At 34.6% G+C, this 15956-nt stretch overlaps 1 protein-coding gene across 4 annotated transcripts in view; it reads right to left on the reverse strand.

Annotated features, from left to right (window-relative positions):
- SUCO (SUN domain containing ossification factor) overlaps positions 1-15956 on the reverse strand; it is a 100361-nt gene that overhangs the window by 57302 nt on the left and 27103 nt on the right. For all 4 annotated transcript variants that reach the window (XM_037825334.1, XM_037825333.1, XM_037825335.1 and 1 more), the window contains exons 3-6: positions 15468-15578; positions 13108-13262; positions 11632-11769; positions 11251-11401 (exon numbers count right to left, since the gene is read on the reverse strand). In XM_037825334.1, the coding sequence (XP_037681262.1) occupies positions 11251-11401; positions 11632-11769; positions 13108-13262; positions 15468-15578 (555 nt within the window). The remainder of the gene's footprint in view (positions 1-11250; positions 11402-11631; positions 11770-13107; positions 13263-15467; positions 15579-15956) is intronic.

Raw genomic sequence — 15956 nt, forward strand, 5'->3', positions numbered from 1 at the left:
TACATACATAAAATTAAGATCCATCTATATGCTGTCTACACCTTAGACCCAAGGACACATATAGGTTGAAAGTGAAAGACTGGAAGAAGATATTAAATATAAACAGTAGCCAAAAAAGAGCTGGGGTAGCTATACGAATATTACATGAAATAGACTTTAAATATAAAACTGCTGTATGGAACAAAGACGGACACTACATATTATTAAGAGGGACAATCCACCAGGAAGAAATAGCAATCATAAATATTTATGCACCTAACCAATGTGCCCCAAAATACATAAGGGAAACACTGGCAAAACTGAAGGGAGAAATAGACATCTCTACAATAATAGTTGGAGATTTCAATACACCACTTTCATCAATACATAGAACATCTACACAGAGGATCAATAAGGAAAGAGAGAATTTGAATAATATGATAAATGAACTACACCTAACAGACACACAGGACATTGCACCCTGAAATAATAGGGTATACATTCTTCTCAAGTGCTCACAGACCATTATCCAGGATACACTACATACTGGGTCACAAAACAAGTCTTATTAATTTAAAAAGGCTGAAATTACACAAAACACTTTCTCTGACCACAAAGCAATGAAGCTGGAAATCAACACCACACAGAGAGTTGGAAAATTCACAAATATGTGGTGATTAAAAAACCACACTCTTAACAATCACTGGGTCAAAGAGGAAATTCAAAGAGAAATCAGTAAGTATCTTGAGATGAATGAAAACAAGAATACAAAATATCAAAACTTATGAGAAGGGTACAGATCTGAAAAGTATTAGTAACGGCAAATTAAAGGGAAGAGAGAGAGAGAGAGAGAGAGGGAGGGAGGTAGGGAGAGGGAGAGAGAGAGAGAGAAAGGGGCAGGGGGAACAGATCTGACAAATAAAAACCAAAGGATAAGACGGTTGTTTCAAGAACTGCCTTCATAGTAATAACACTGAATGTGAATAAATTAAATACCCCAATTAAAAGATACAGATTGGCAGAATAGATTAAAAAGTACGATCCATCAATATGGTATTTACAAGAGACTCATTTTAGACCCCACAACACAAAGAGATTGAAACTGAAAGAATGGAAAAAAATATTTCACGCAAGCTGCAGCCAAAAGAAAGCAGGGATAGCAATACTAATACCAGACAAAACAGACTTTTTAAATGCAAATATGTCATAAGAGACAAAGGAGGACACCAAATATTAATAAAAGGGACAAGTCATCAAGAAGAAATAACAATCATAAATGTTTATACATCCAATCAAGGTGCTCCACAGTACGTGAGACAAACATTGGCAAAACTGAAGGACGCAATAGACATTTCTACAATGACAGTAGAAGACTTCAATACATCACTCTCTTCTATAGATAGAACAACCAGACAGAGGATGTTCTCCAGGATAGATCATATGCCAGGGCACAAAACAAGCCTCAACAAATTTAAAAAGATTGAAATTATTCAAAGCACATTCTCTGACTATAGTGGAATGCAACTAGAAGTCAATAACCACCAAAGAACCAGAACATTCACAAATACGGGGAAGTTAAACAAAACACTCCTAAACAATCGGTGGGTCAAAGAAGAAATTGCAAGAGAAATTGGTAAATAACTAGAATGAAAACAAGAACACAACTTATCAAAATCTATGGGATGCAGTGAAGGCGATGCTGACAGTGAAATTTATAGCTCTAAATGCATACATTAAAAAGGAAGACATAGCTAAAATTAAAGTCCTAACTGAACAGCTGAAGAACCTAGAGAATGATTAGCAAATTAACCCTAAAGCTAGGAAAAGAGAAGAAATAACAAAGATTAAAGTGGAAATAAATGATATGGAGAACAAAAAAGAAAAAAGAGAGAGAATAAATAAGACCAATAATTGGTTCTTTGAGAAGATCAAGAGATTGAAAAACCCTTAGCTAGACAACAAAGTCAAAAAGAGGGAAGACCCAATAAACAAAATCAGAAATGTGAGGGAGGACATTACCGTGGATTAAGAAGAAACTTAAAAAATCTGAAGAGGATAATATGAACTGTATACCAATAAACTAGACAATTTTAAGGAAATGATAATTTCCTGGAAACACAGGAACAGCTTAGACTAACCTGAGAAGAGGTAGAAGACCTCAACAAACCATTCATAACTAGACATTCAATCAGTCATCAAAAAGCTTCCTACAAATAAAAACCCAGGGCCAGATGGCTTCACAGAGGAATTTTACCAAACTTTCCAAAAAGAACTGACATCATTCCTACTCATACTCTTTCAAAAAATCAAAGAAAAAGGAACACTACCTAACTCATTTTATGAAGCTGACATCATTCCAATACCAAAACCAGATAAAGATGCTACAAGAAAGGAAAACTACAGGCCAATCTCCCTAATGAAAATAAACGCAAAAATTCTCAACAAAATACTTGCAAATCGAATCCGAAGACACATTAAAAGAATCATACACCAGGACCAAGTGGGATTCATTCCAGGCATGCATGGGTGGTTCAACGTAAGAAAATCAATGTAATACAACATATTAACAAATCAAAAGATCATCTCAAAAGATGTAGAAAAAGCATTCAACAAAATCCAGCATCCTTTTTTGATAAAATTACTTCAAAAGGTATGAATTGAAGGAAACTTCCTCAATATGATAAAGGGCATACATGAAATACCCACAGTCAGCATAGTATTCAACAGTGAGACACTGAAAGCCTTACCCCTAAGATTGAGAATGAGACAAGGATGCCCGCTATCACCACTGTAATTCAACACTGTGCTATCACTTCTAGCCAAAGCAATTCAGTAAGACAAAGAAATAAAAGGCATCCAAATCGGAAAGGAAGAAGTAAAACTGTCATTATCTGCAGATGATAAAATTGTATATTTGGAAAATCTTGAGAAACTGATGACAAACTACTTGAGCTAATGAATTCAGCAAAGTGGCCGGATACAAGATTAATGTTTAAGAGTCAGTAATGTTCCTATACAGTAGAAATGAACTAATTGAAGAGACACTCAGGAAAAAAAATCCATTCACAATAGCAACTAAAAAAATCAAGTACCTAGGAATAAACTTAACCAAGGACATAAAAAAGACCTCTACACAGAAAACTACAAAACTTTACTAAATGAAATCAAAGAGGACCTAACCAGGTGGAAACCTATTCCATGTTCATGGATAGGAAGGCTAAATGTCGTTAAGATGTCAATGCTACTCAAACTGGTCTACAGATTCAACACAATTCCAATAAAAACTCCAACAACCTACTCTGCAGACTTGGAAAAGCTAGTTATGTGGAAGAGAAAGGGGCCTTGAATTGCTAAAAAAATTCTAAAAATGAAGAACAAAGTGGGAAGACTTACACTTCCTGACTTTAAAGCCTTCTATAAAGCCACAGTAGTCAAAACAGCATTGTATAGGCACAAAGATAGACATATTGATCAATGAAATAGACCCCCAGATCTATGATCAACTGATTTTGTATAATGCCCTGCTCTGGTAGGCCAATGCCGCGAGAATTGTCTTGGCTTTTATAAAAGAGGTTTAGTTGGTTACAAAGTTACAATCTTTAGGCCATAAGTGTCCAAGCTAAGGCATCAACACAAGTATACCTTCACCGAAGGAAGGCCAATGGCGTCCAGAAAACCTCTGTTAGCTCAGAAGGCATGTAGCTGGCGTCTGCTTGCTCCCCCGTTGTGTTTCAAAATCGCGTTCTCCAAAATATCAGTGGCAGCTTTCAACGGCTGTCTTCAAAATGTCTCTCTAAGCTGCAGCTAATGTCAGGGGTCCATAACTCCAAGCATCTCTGAGCTAAGCCAGCTAGCGTCTAGCTCTGTGGCAGCATTTTTAAAGGACTCCGGTGATTAAATCAAGACCCACACTGAATGGGCAGGGCCACACCTCTATGGAAATAATCCAGAGCTAACACCTACAGTAGGATGGGTCACATCTCCACGGAAACAACTTAATCCAAAGATTCCAACCTAATCAACACTAGTATGTCCGCCCACACAAGACTGCATCAAAGAACATGGCATTTTGGGGGACATAATACATTCAAATCAGTACAGGCCCCCAAATCCACTGAACTGGGACAGAATAGTCTCTTCAACAAATGGGGCTGGGAGACCTGGATATCCATATTCAAAAGAATGAAAGAGGACCCCTACCTCACACCCTATACAAAAATTAACTCAATGTGGATCAAAGACTTCAATATGAGACAGTACCATAAAATTCCCAGAAAATAATGTAGGGAAACATCTTCAAGACCTAGTATTAGGAGGTAGCTTCTTGGACCTTACGCCCAAAGCACAAGCAACAAATGAAAAAATAAATAAATGGGAACTCCTCAAAATTAAAAGCTTCTATACCTCAAAGGCATTTGTCAAAAAAGTGAAGAGGCAGCCAACTCAACGGGAGAAAATATTTGGAAACCATATATATGATGAGACTGATATCCAGCATATATAAAGAAATCCTACAACTCAAAGACAATAGTACAAACAGCCCAATTATTAAAAGGACAAAAGATATGAAAAGACATTTTTCCAAAGAGGAAATACAAATGGCTAAAAAAAAAAAATCATGAAAAAATATTCCCTAGCTAATAGGGACATGCAAATCAAAACTGCAATGAGATATGATCTCACACCAGTAAGAATGGCTGCCATTAAACAAACAGGAAACTATAAATGCTGGAGAGGATGTGGAGAAATTGGAACTCTTATTCATTGCTGGTGGGAATGTATAACGGAACAGCTACTGTGGAAGACAGTTTGGCCGTTCCTCAGAAAACTAGGTATCAAGTTACCCTAGAATCCAGCAATTTCACTTCTCAGTATACACCCAGAAGATCTGAAAGCAGTCACACCAACAGACATTTGCACACTTATGCTCATAGCAGCACTGCTCACAATTGTCAAGAGATGGAAATAATCAAAGTGTCCTTTAAAACAGAAGAGTGGATAAACAAAATGTGTTATATACGTATGATGGAATACTATGCAGCAGTAAGAAGGAACAAGGTCCTGAAACATAAAACAACATGGATGAACCTCAAAGACACAATGCTGAATGAAATAAGTCAGATACAAAAGCAGAGATACTGTATGTTACCACTACTATGAACTCTCTGAAAATGTAAAATCAGTGTCTTATAATGTAGAATATAGGGGACCTAGAGATAGACAGAAGCTAGTGAAGGGGAATGATACTTAATATGTACAGACATGTTAATCATGGCGAACTTAATGGTATGGGAATGGAGGGGTGATGACTGTTTGTTAATGGGATTATAAGTTATCAGTGGTGCACTGAAGGTGAACTTGATGGAAGGAGTTGTTTAAAGGCATGTATCCCACAGATTAGCACTACAAATATAAATATGTGTTTGCACGATATACTTCTGAGGTATAACACTGGTACAAAGAGTTAACAACAGAGTGGGAAATGGGGAAAACTATCCATTGCATATTATAGACTATATTTAATAGGAATACCTTACCAGCACTACACTAGGGATGAATAATTAGGGGTTGATAAGAGCTTTGGGGTGTTTAGTTTTATGATAATTGTTTAAAATTTAGAGTGATGATGACAGTACAACCAAGTGAAGATAATGTGAGACATTGTTTATCTTGAACAGAATATATACTATGTGAAATTAGGAACCCCTTAATAAGTCAAGCCCTCCCTCATGAAAGAGAGGCTAAGCGTATCTATAACTATGCCTGAGAGACACCTCCAGAGAACCTCTTTTGGTGCTCAGATGTGGCCTTTCACTCTCTAAGCCCAACTTGGCAAATAAATTCATTAACCTCCCCCTTCGTGGGACATGACTCCCAAGGGAGTGAATCTCCCTGGCGACATGGGACACGACTCCAAGGAATGAGCCTGGCCCTGGCATTGAGGGACTGAAAATGCCTTCTGGACCAAAAGGGGGAAAACAAAGATAACAAAATAAGATTAAAGTGGCTAAAAGATTCAAATAGTTGAGAAGCTATCCTGGAGGTTACTCTTACGCAACCTTCAGTCAGATATTCCAAATGGCCACGTTATGCCAAACCCTAACCAACAGCAGTCCCGAAATACCTAGGTCCCAATCTAAAACTCTATAAAAGTTTCACTTACTAAGTTTATTTTTCAGACCTAAATCCTCCAGAGTGTCCCTATGCCAGATAAGTTCCAAAACCCAGAGGCAACAGCCTCTTCAACAACATGAGCCAGAGGCAGCTGCCTTCCATAATCTCAACACCCCTTTTCAATATGAACAAATTAGGGTTGTTACTGGCTAGACATCCCTGAAGATCAAGAAAGTGATCAAACGAGAGGAAAGAGTAGGCACAGACAAGATAGGATTTAACAAAGGATTATGAATAATGAGTCTCTATATAAATTCTTGTATATATATATATGCAAATGCTAGGGTATTAGCATAGCTAGAAAGATATAACAGAAATGGTAGAACAGAACCCATAACATTCCTGGAAATTTGCTCTATAGCTACTCGTTAAATAGTACTTTGAAAGTTATTACCTTTCTGTATATATGTTATATTTCACAGTAAGGAAATAACTGAAACTGTGGAACTATAACCCATAGCATTCTTTGAAATTACCTATATAACTACTTATTAAATTGTACTTTGAAAGTTATCACCTTTCTTTATATATATTTCACAATAAGGAAATTATCTGAAATTGTTGGACTATAACCCATAACATTCTTTGAAATTTGATCTCCAACTGCTTGTTAAATCATACTTTGAAAGTTATTACTGTTCTACATATGTTACATTTCACAATAAAAAACGTTAAGAAAAAAAAACAACTTAGGGGATGAAGCAAAGGTAGGCCTGAGAGGGAAATTTACAGCCCTAAACACCAGCATTAAAAAAGAAGAAAGCACTAAAATTGAAGCCCTAACTGCACACTTGGGGGAACTAGAAAACGAACAGCAAATTGACCTCAAAGCAAGCACAAGGAAAAAAATAACAAAGATTAGAGCAGAAACAAATGAAAATCAATTAACATAATACGTCACATTAGCAAATTGAAGAGAAAAAAACAAATGATCTTCTTGATGGATGCAATAAAGGCATCTGAAAAAATTTAGCATTCTTTCTTGATAACACTTTGAAAGACAGGAATGAAAGGAATCTTCCTTAACATGATAAAGGGCATATATGAAAAAACAACAGCTAACATCATACTCAATGGTGAAGACTGAAAGCCTTCACTCTAAGATCTAAAACAAAACACGGAAGCCCACTGTCACCACTGCTATTCAACACTGTGCTAGAAGTTCTAGCTAGCATAGTTAGGGAAGAAATAAAAGGCATCCAAGTTGGAAAGGAAGAAGCAAAACTTTTACTATTTGCAGATGACATGCTATATATAGAACATCCCAAAAATTCTACAACAAAGCTACTAGAGCTAATAAACGAGTTTGGCAAAGTGGTGAGATGTAAGATCAACATGCAAAAATCAGTACTGTTTCTATACATTAGTAATGAGCAATCTGAAGAGGAAATCAAGAAACAAATTCCACTTACAACAGCAGCTAAAAGAATCAAATATCTAGGAATAAATTTAACCAAGGATATAAAGAATCTGTACACAGAAAACTACAAAACATTGCTATAAGAAATCAAAGACCTAAATAAACAGTCCATGTTTTAAAGGACTGGAACACTAAATATCATCAAGATGTCAATTCTACCCAAATAGATTTACAGATTCAATGCAATCTCTACCAAATTTCCAACAGCCTGCTTTGCAGAAAAGGAAAAGTCAATTCATCAAATTTATCTGGAAGGGTAAGGGGTCCTGAATAGCCAAAAACATCTTGGAAAAGAAGAACAAAGTTGGAAGTCTCACACTTCCTGACACTAAAACATATTACAGAGCTACAGTGGTCAAAACAACATGGTACTGGCATAAAGACAGATAAATTGACCAATGGAATCAAATTGAAAGTTCAGAAATAGACCTTAACACATTTATGGACAACTGGTTTTTGACAAGGCCGCCAAGTCCACTCAACTGGAATGGAATAGTCTCTTCAAACAATGGTGCTGGGAGAACTGGATAGCCATATCCCAAAAAATCAAAGAGGACCGCTATCTCACACTTTATACAATTAACTCAAAATGGATCAAAAGCTTAAATACAAGAGCCAGGACCATAAAACTCCTAGAAGAAAATGTAGGTATGTATCTTCAAGATCTTGTGGTAGGCAATTAGACTTTACACCCAAAGCAACAAAAGAAAAAAACAGATACATGGGACCTCTTCAAAACAGAAAACTTTTGTGCATCAAAGGACTTTGTCAAGAAAATGAAAAGGTAGCCTACTCAATGGGAAAAAACTATTTGGAAACCACATATCCAATAAGTGTTTCATACCCAGAATATATTAAAAAAAAAAATCCTACAACTCAACAATAACAAGACAAACAACTCAATTTAAAAATGAGCAAAAGACTTGAATAGGCATTTTTCCAAAGAGGAAATACAAACCCTAAATTTAAAGATGCTAAACATCACTAGTTATTAGGGAAATGCAAATCAAAACCCCAATGAACTATCATTTCACACCTACTAGAACAGCCACTATTAAAAAACAGAAAACTATTAAGTGTTGGAGATGTTGTAGAGAAATCGGAACATTCGTTCACTGCTGGTGGGAATGTAAAATGGTGTAGTCGCTGTGGCAGTCTGGTAGTTCCTCAGGAAGCTAAGTATAGAACTGCCATATGATCTGGCAATCCCACTACTAGATATATACCCAGAAGAACTGAAAGCAGGAATATGAACAGACATTTGCACACCAATGTTGAGAGCAGCATTATTCACAACTGCCAAAAGATGGAAGCAACCCGTGTCCACCAACTGATGAATGGATAAATAAAATGTGATATATAGAATATACCTAGAATACAGGTTACCAGGAGATAGAATATTATTCAGCTCTAAGAAGGAATGAAGTCCTGATGCATGTGACAACATGGAGAAACTGGAGAATATTATGTTGAATGAAATAAGCCAGACATAAAAGGACAAAAATATTGTATGATCTCACTAACATGAACTAATTATACCATGCAAACTCAAAGACATGGAATCTAGAATACAGGTTACCAGGAGACAGAATGAGGCTAGAGAACAGGGAGCGGTTACTTAAGATATACAGAATTTTTAACTAGGTTGAATTTAAATGAGTGGAAATGGATAGAAGTAATGGTAGCACATTACTGTGAGAATAATTAGCAGTGCCGAATTGTGTGTGAATGTGGAGGTTTAGTCATATGTCACCAGAAGGAAAACTAGGTTAAAACATGGGACTGTGGTGGACAATGACTGAGATTAACAGTACAAATATAAAAAATTTCTTCTATGAACTAGAACAAATAAACATAACTATTACAAGGAGTTACTAATAGACTAATATACGGCGGAAAAAAAGCATACCTATTGCTTTTTTAGGCTTTTTAAGATATTACTGTTTTTAGGCTTTTTTTAGGCTTTTTAAGATACTACTGTTTAGGCTTTTAAGATATTACTGTTAACTATAGTTAACAGTAATATCTTAAAATTTGTTCATCAATGGCAACTAATATACCACACCAATGCTAAGGATCAATGATAGTGGGAGATAAGAGAGAGATGTTTTGGGTTTTCTCTTATTTTTTAATTACCCTGGAGTAATGAAAGTTGACTGTGGTGATGAATGCACAACCATGTGATAATACTGAGTTATGGATTATATACTTTGGATGGGCTGTATGGTGTGTGAATATAGCTCAATAAAATTGCCTTTTTAAATAAAGGACAAATATTCCATGATCTCACTAATATGAACTAATTATAATAACTCATAGAGTTAGAATCTAGAATACAGGTTTACCAGGAGATAGAATGAAGGCAGAGAATGGTGAGCTGTTGCTCAATTTGTACAGCATTTCTAATTAGGTTGACTGTAAATGTTTGGAATAGATAGAGAAGATGGCAGCACATTATTGTGAGTATAATTAACAGTGCTGAATTGTGTGTGTATGTGGTTGAAAGGAGAAGTTTAGGGCCATGTATATCACTAGAAGGAAAGCTAGAGGATAAAACATGGGACTGTGTAACACAGTGAACCCTGTTGTGGACAATGATTTTAATAGTACAAATACAAGAATGTTCTTTCATGAACTATAACAAATGAACATCACTATTACAAGGTGTTAATAAAAGGATAGCATATGGGGAAAAATACACCTAATGCAAACTGTGGACTATAGTTAACAGTAATGTTTTAATATTCTTTCATCAATTTTAACAAGAGTACTACATCAGTGCTAAGTGTCAACAACAGGGGGTATATGGGATAGGGTTTTTCTTTTTGGAGTAATGAAAATGGTCTAAAATTGATTGTGGTGATGAATGCACTACTCTGATTATACTGAAAGCCACTGATTGTACACTTCGGATGGATTATATGTAGTGTGGATGTATCTCAAGAAAACTGCTTAGAAAAACAGAATGAAACAAAAAGGGAACAAATGTGGATATGGTACTCATCACTTGGAACTACTATTTGATCCCATTTGTTTTGTTTTTGTTAAGTTCATGGAGTGGTCTCCATAACTTTTACTAAGTTATTTCCTTCCTGATGGGAACCTAAACTGTTCTATGAACATTTCTTCAGGAAATGCAATACTGGCCTCTATGTGAAGTCAAAGTACAACTCAAAAGAAGAAAAGTAAAACTGCTATGCTGGGTTGAGTTCTGTCCTGACTGTAAGAGCCACACTCTGAAACAAGCTAATTTAGCTGTATTTTTCATACAAATAATGAAAGGTAAAATAACCCTTTAAAACATGTCTGCTTACAAAGCCTAAATTTAACCATATATTATTGATTTAACTCATATTCTCAAGATATTAAATTTAGCAGTCATACCTTCTTCTCTACAGCTCTTTAAGAAATTGCTTAGATAAGGACGAACTGGTATCTGGCATCATACAGTTGATGGTGGCAGAAAAGCATTTAATTACATATAACCAAAGAGAGTTCTTATTTGAAACAATTTACAAATAAATAATACACTGGAAGTGACCTCTGGCTTCTAGGGAGTACAATTTGTGTAGGTCCACATACATCATTAATGAATCTCCCTCCTTTTATGGCAAATACGGTTAGCCAATTATCACAAGATTAGCTAATAACAAAAGTGTGCTGCATTATGTACATACCTCATTTTTTAAATTATCTGAACCATTCAATGCAGATTTTTTATCACCATCATCCTGTTTGCTTGCTGAAACTTTTGATTCAAATTCAGATTTTGTTATCTTTCCTTTGCCATGTGAAGATGACACATTTTCTATATGCTGGCCAACAAGGCTATTAGAAACCAAAAGAGACATTAAATAAACATATTTTTTTAGCTGGGTAAGTTTATAAAATCTAAATCGTTATAATTATCATATATAAAGTAAACTAAGAAAGGAGCACAAGAGAATCAGCTTTCTCTCAATCATCAGGGGAAATTAAGCATGTATCAAACTATATTCCAATATGAGACTGCTGTTCCTAAAGAAACACACACAGGACAAACAACTACCCACACTCACCTTTCAGGAGGACTGACAAAGGTTGGTTGTTCAACTGGAGCATTTACATCAAGGACCTCACCAACATCACAATCAGTTTCAGATTGCTCAGTTTCACTTGGCTTAATTATGGGGACAGTACCAGAATTTTCTATTTCACTAAGGGAAGAAACAAAAAAGACAACCTGGTGATTTAATGAATTTAATACAAAGTAAATCAGAAATGCCATTAGTGATTTCCAAAACATAATCTAAGCCAAAGAAAGAAGAATGCTTTACCAGTTCTGCAGAATGTTTTCAAGAATTCACTTATTTTAAATCACGTAAAGTCAACTGTGGACACTTTTATCTGGTAGTGTTCTAAGCTTCTAAAAAACTAACGAATTTTAAAACAAAATAGTTTATAATATTCAGTCTTATGAAAAATAAATGGCTTCCAATATTTATTCTAAATATACTTCCTGTAAAGTTTAATTTATGCCTGTTAGTATACATATATTAATTTTACCATGTTAGAGTAGTTGCCTATAGCATGAAAAATCATCTATTATCTAAAGATAATGCACTAAATGCTGAGGCAGGTATAGAATTTCATTTAAAAAAATACATACCCTAACATTTTCCCATCTTACTTCCATTTCATTAAACAGGCATATTTAATATAATGGGAGAATGGGACATGCCATTCAGATATATATTATCTAGCCTTAAATTCTTTCCGAATTAAGTATTTAATATTTAAAAATTGTACATACATTCATTATTTCTAAACTTTCTTCTGTTCCTTTGTCCCATACTGGGACAAATCCCTCTAGCCTAATATTTTAGAGGAGAATAGGTATTTAAAAAGTGCCTATGGCAAAAAAACAGTGGTGATTATAATAATAGTGATATTAACCGACAATTATATAGTCTTACTGTGTACCAGATATTATTCCCTGCAGTTTACATACTAACTCATTTGATAAAGGAAATGCTTAATGTAGTACATTAGAAGAAGGGTGTTTTGTTTTATTCTTTGGAGTGTTGCTGGAAGGAGCTAGGAGTAGATAACAAATTTTCTAAATTAAGGAAACCTTAAGCCTCAACATTCCGAATATTTATTATCAAGTTTGAAACAGTTGGCTATTCAAACAAACATATAACTGAATGAATAAAAGAGTGATACTTAATGGAAATGAATAATCTGACATTTGAGTTTGTGATAATTATAAGGAAGATTATTTTCATAAACACTATTTCTTAAAGATGTAGAACCACACTTTATTACATGATGTAGAGATTTCATGTCTAGAACCTCATCAACTTCACCTGAGGCAGGCAGCTAAATAAAGAGACTTGTTAAATTATAATAACAATAGACAAAACACAGGCATTACAACTGAGGCCTGCTACATAGCCTAAACTTCAAACTTAAGTGCTAAGCTGCTTTAACCTATCAAGAAATTTATATCATTAATTAATGAGATTTTTTTTTGCTTCTTTGTAATGACTTACTCAAGCTTTGAGACTGGAGTGATTTCTGAGGTAGATGAGCTGGAAATATTTTCAATGTTTTCACTGTCTACAACTACACTGGAAGAATCTTCATGTACATCAACTGTAGGGAGTGCCTCAACCACAGGTGGACTTAACTTTTTTGACTCTGTATTCTGTTTAAAAAAAAAAGGTATATTAAAATGTGAAGTTAATAATCTTTCTAACCAGGATTTTATAGAATGTATTTCTCAGGAGTGACAATATAAAGAATGTTCACTAAAGAATCATTTTTATACAAACCCTTTCTTCTAACATTACCTCCCTAAGGAGTTTATTTACTCTTTAAAATACAGGTTCTATACATTTTTCAAGGCATTTCATAAACCAGGACAAAGAGCTTGTCTCTATTTCATTTCCTGTTTCCTATTTCGTTTCAGGACCTAAAAATATTTCCTTCTCACTGTAATTAATGAAAGCTGTTACCAAGAGAGAAATCCTATGGAAACATACAAAATAGTACAACACACAGTTCTTGCCCCCGAGCAGCTCAGTTTAGGAGATAATGTCTATCACAGAACAGTATAAGACATATACAAGTAACATTTGAAGCTGTAAGTCATTTCCTCTGCTCCTTCAACCTTGAATGCCCCGAGCCATCCATCTTGCCAACACACCATCTGAAATCTACCTCGTATTTGAAAACTCTAGCAACACTTCATCCCCCACAACCAACCCTAAGTAGAATTAGCAACTCTTCTTCCTCTATGCCTCCAGTGTTCCCTGTAGAGACTTCTATCATAGCATCTAAAACACCTCAATTATTTATGTCTCCCTCCCTTCAACTATACTATGTATGCCTTAAGAAAGGGCTATGTTCTATTGATCTTTATGTTCCCAGTATCTACAATAGTACCTAGCACAGAGTACCCATTTAAATGCTTACTAAATATCAAATGAAAGGTCCTCATACTCAGTTCAAGGAAAAAGGAGATTACAGACTATTATGACTAGATCTAGTCATCTAAAGTAAAGGAAGGTTTGGACCAGTATGGGAGCAGAACAGAAAGAAAAAAATGAGACAAAGAGTCAGGAGAATACAGATCATTTGGGGAATTATTTATACTGGAATAGAAAAGCCACAAAGGAATGCAAATAGCAGTATGCATTTTTATGGTGGAGGCCTTGAGAAAAGGACTATTATATCAGTTAGGCCTGTAATAGCACTATCCAATATATATATATAAGTGAGCCAAATTTTCTAAACCATACAAAAAAAAAAAAAGGCAAAAAGATACCAGTGAAATTAAAAATACATTTTGTTTAGCCCAATATATCCAAAATATTATTTCAACATGTAAACAATATAAAAAATTAATGAGACATTTTACATTCTTTTTTTGTACTAAGTCTTCAAAGTCCAATGTATATTTTATATAGAGAGCAAATCTCAATTTGGATTAGCTACCTAGTAGCTAGTGGGTACTGTAGAGGTTTATAAGATACAATAAATGTCTCAAAGTATTTGAGCAAGAATATTACATGATAAAAAATAATTTTAGAAATAATGGTGGGATTCTTCAGGATAGTCATAAGAGGAAGGGTTACAGGGGTCATACAATCTGGTGACTTGCTTTTCTCTTCCTCTCAAACCTTTAACAAATGTCTACCAGAATCCAATAAAATAACACTCATTATAGCTCTATTTTAACCCATTAAGTTATAAAATAGATCTGGATGTATTAAAAAAAAATTCTCCATAATTTTAGGCTGGAATTTGTTTTTGTTAATATTTGAAATATCTAGTATTTCCTTAGTCCTTCTTTCTCCAGAACAAATGTCCCCAGTTCCTTCAGCCATTCCTGGTATGCCTCAGCATTTGTTTAACGTATATATTCTAGTTCTTAATATCTTTCATACAATCAAGTACACAAAATGGAAAACAATATTCAGAATGTAACAAAGAGAAAGGAAAAGAACACATTTCAATCTATTATTTGTTAATTTATATTCCACACAAAATGAAAAAACATTAATATCAAAATACTCTATATTCTACACACAAATGCCTTCTTTTGTTGTAAGTGAAGCAACTTAGAAAAAATATTCTGAGCCAAAATGAATTCAAGTCTTAACCTAACCTAACAAGTAATGAGGACTTAACACCCACATTTTTACTACAAAGATAATAGTCACATTTATTATAAAATCTGTAATTTGGCATTTTCTCAAAAACAGTACTATTAGCTGGTAAATAGTTATAAGGCTTGTTGTATGGAACTTAAACAAAAATGCAGAGAATGGTGACCAAACAGAGGTTTTCTATCTTGTGAAGTAGTCTGAAAGGGCATATTATTAAAAATCAAAGCAATATAGCTTACTTGTACATCCACAATGTAGTCATCTTTTAATTTATGTTCTTCTGGAAGAACAGGTAAGTCAGAACCCACTTTATCCAACAATTCAGTATGGATAGGTCCCTCTCTTTCATCCTATATTACAATAAAGAAAAGAGACTAACTGAAAAAAATTGTTTCACAAAAAAGCCTAAAACAATATGAAAGACGATCTTTCTGTATTTTACAACCAAAAAGTCTTGTAAGCATTACTTTTATTGGTTTACATGTTTATGGTCTATCTCCCTGCATCTTTCTGCTTCCCTCTCCACTTAAAATGTAAGCTACATTAGTTCAAGAACCTCATTTGATTTCTTAACAAATACTGTACACCTACTATCCAGCACTATGTGCTAGGCACATAATAAAATATCAATAAATAAATATATGATGAATGAACATGCATATAGCACTCTGTCAAAACTCTTTTGGCACTGATCACTTTCAAGTTAGCATTTCAGATACTTATCTCTT

Source organism: Choloepus didactylus, chromosome 2 (assembly GCF_015220235.1).
Source record: "Choloepus didactylus isolate mChoDid1 chromosome 2, mChoDid1.pri, whole genome shotgun sequence".
Classification (NCBI taxonomy): domain Eukaryota; kingdom Metazoa; phylum Chordata; class Mammalia; order Pilosa; family Megalonychidae; genus Choloepus; species Choloepus didactylus.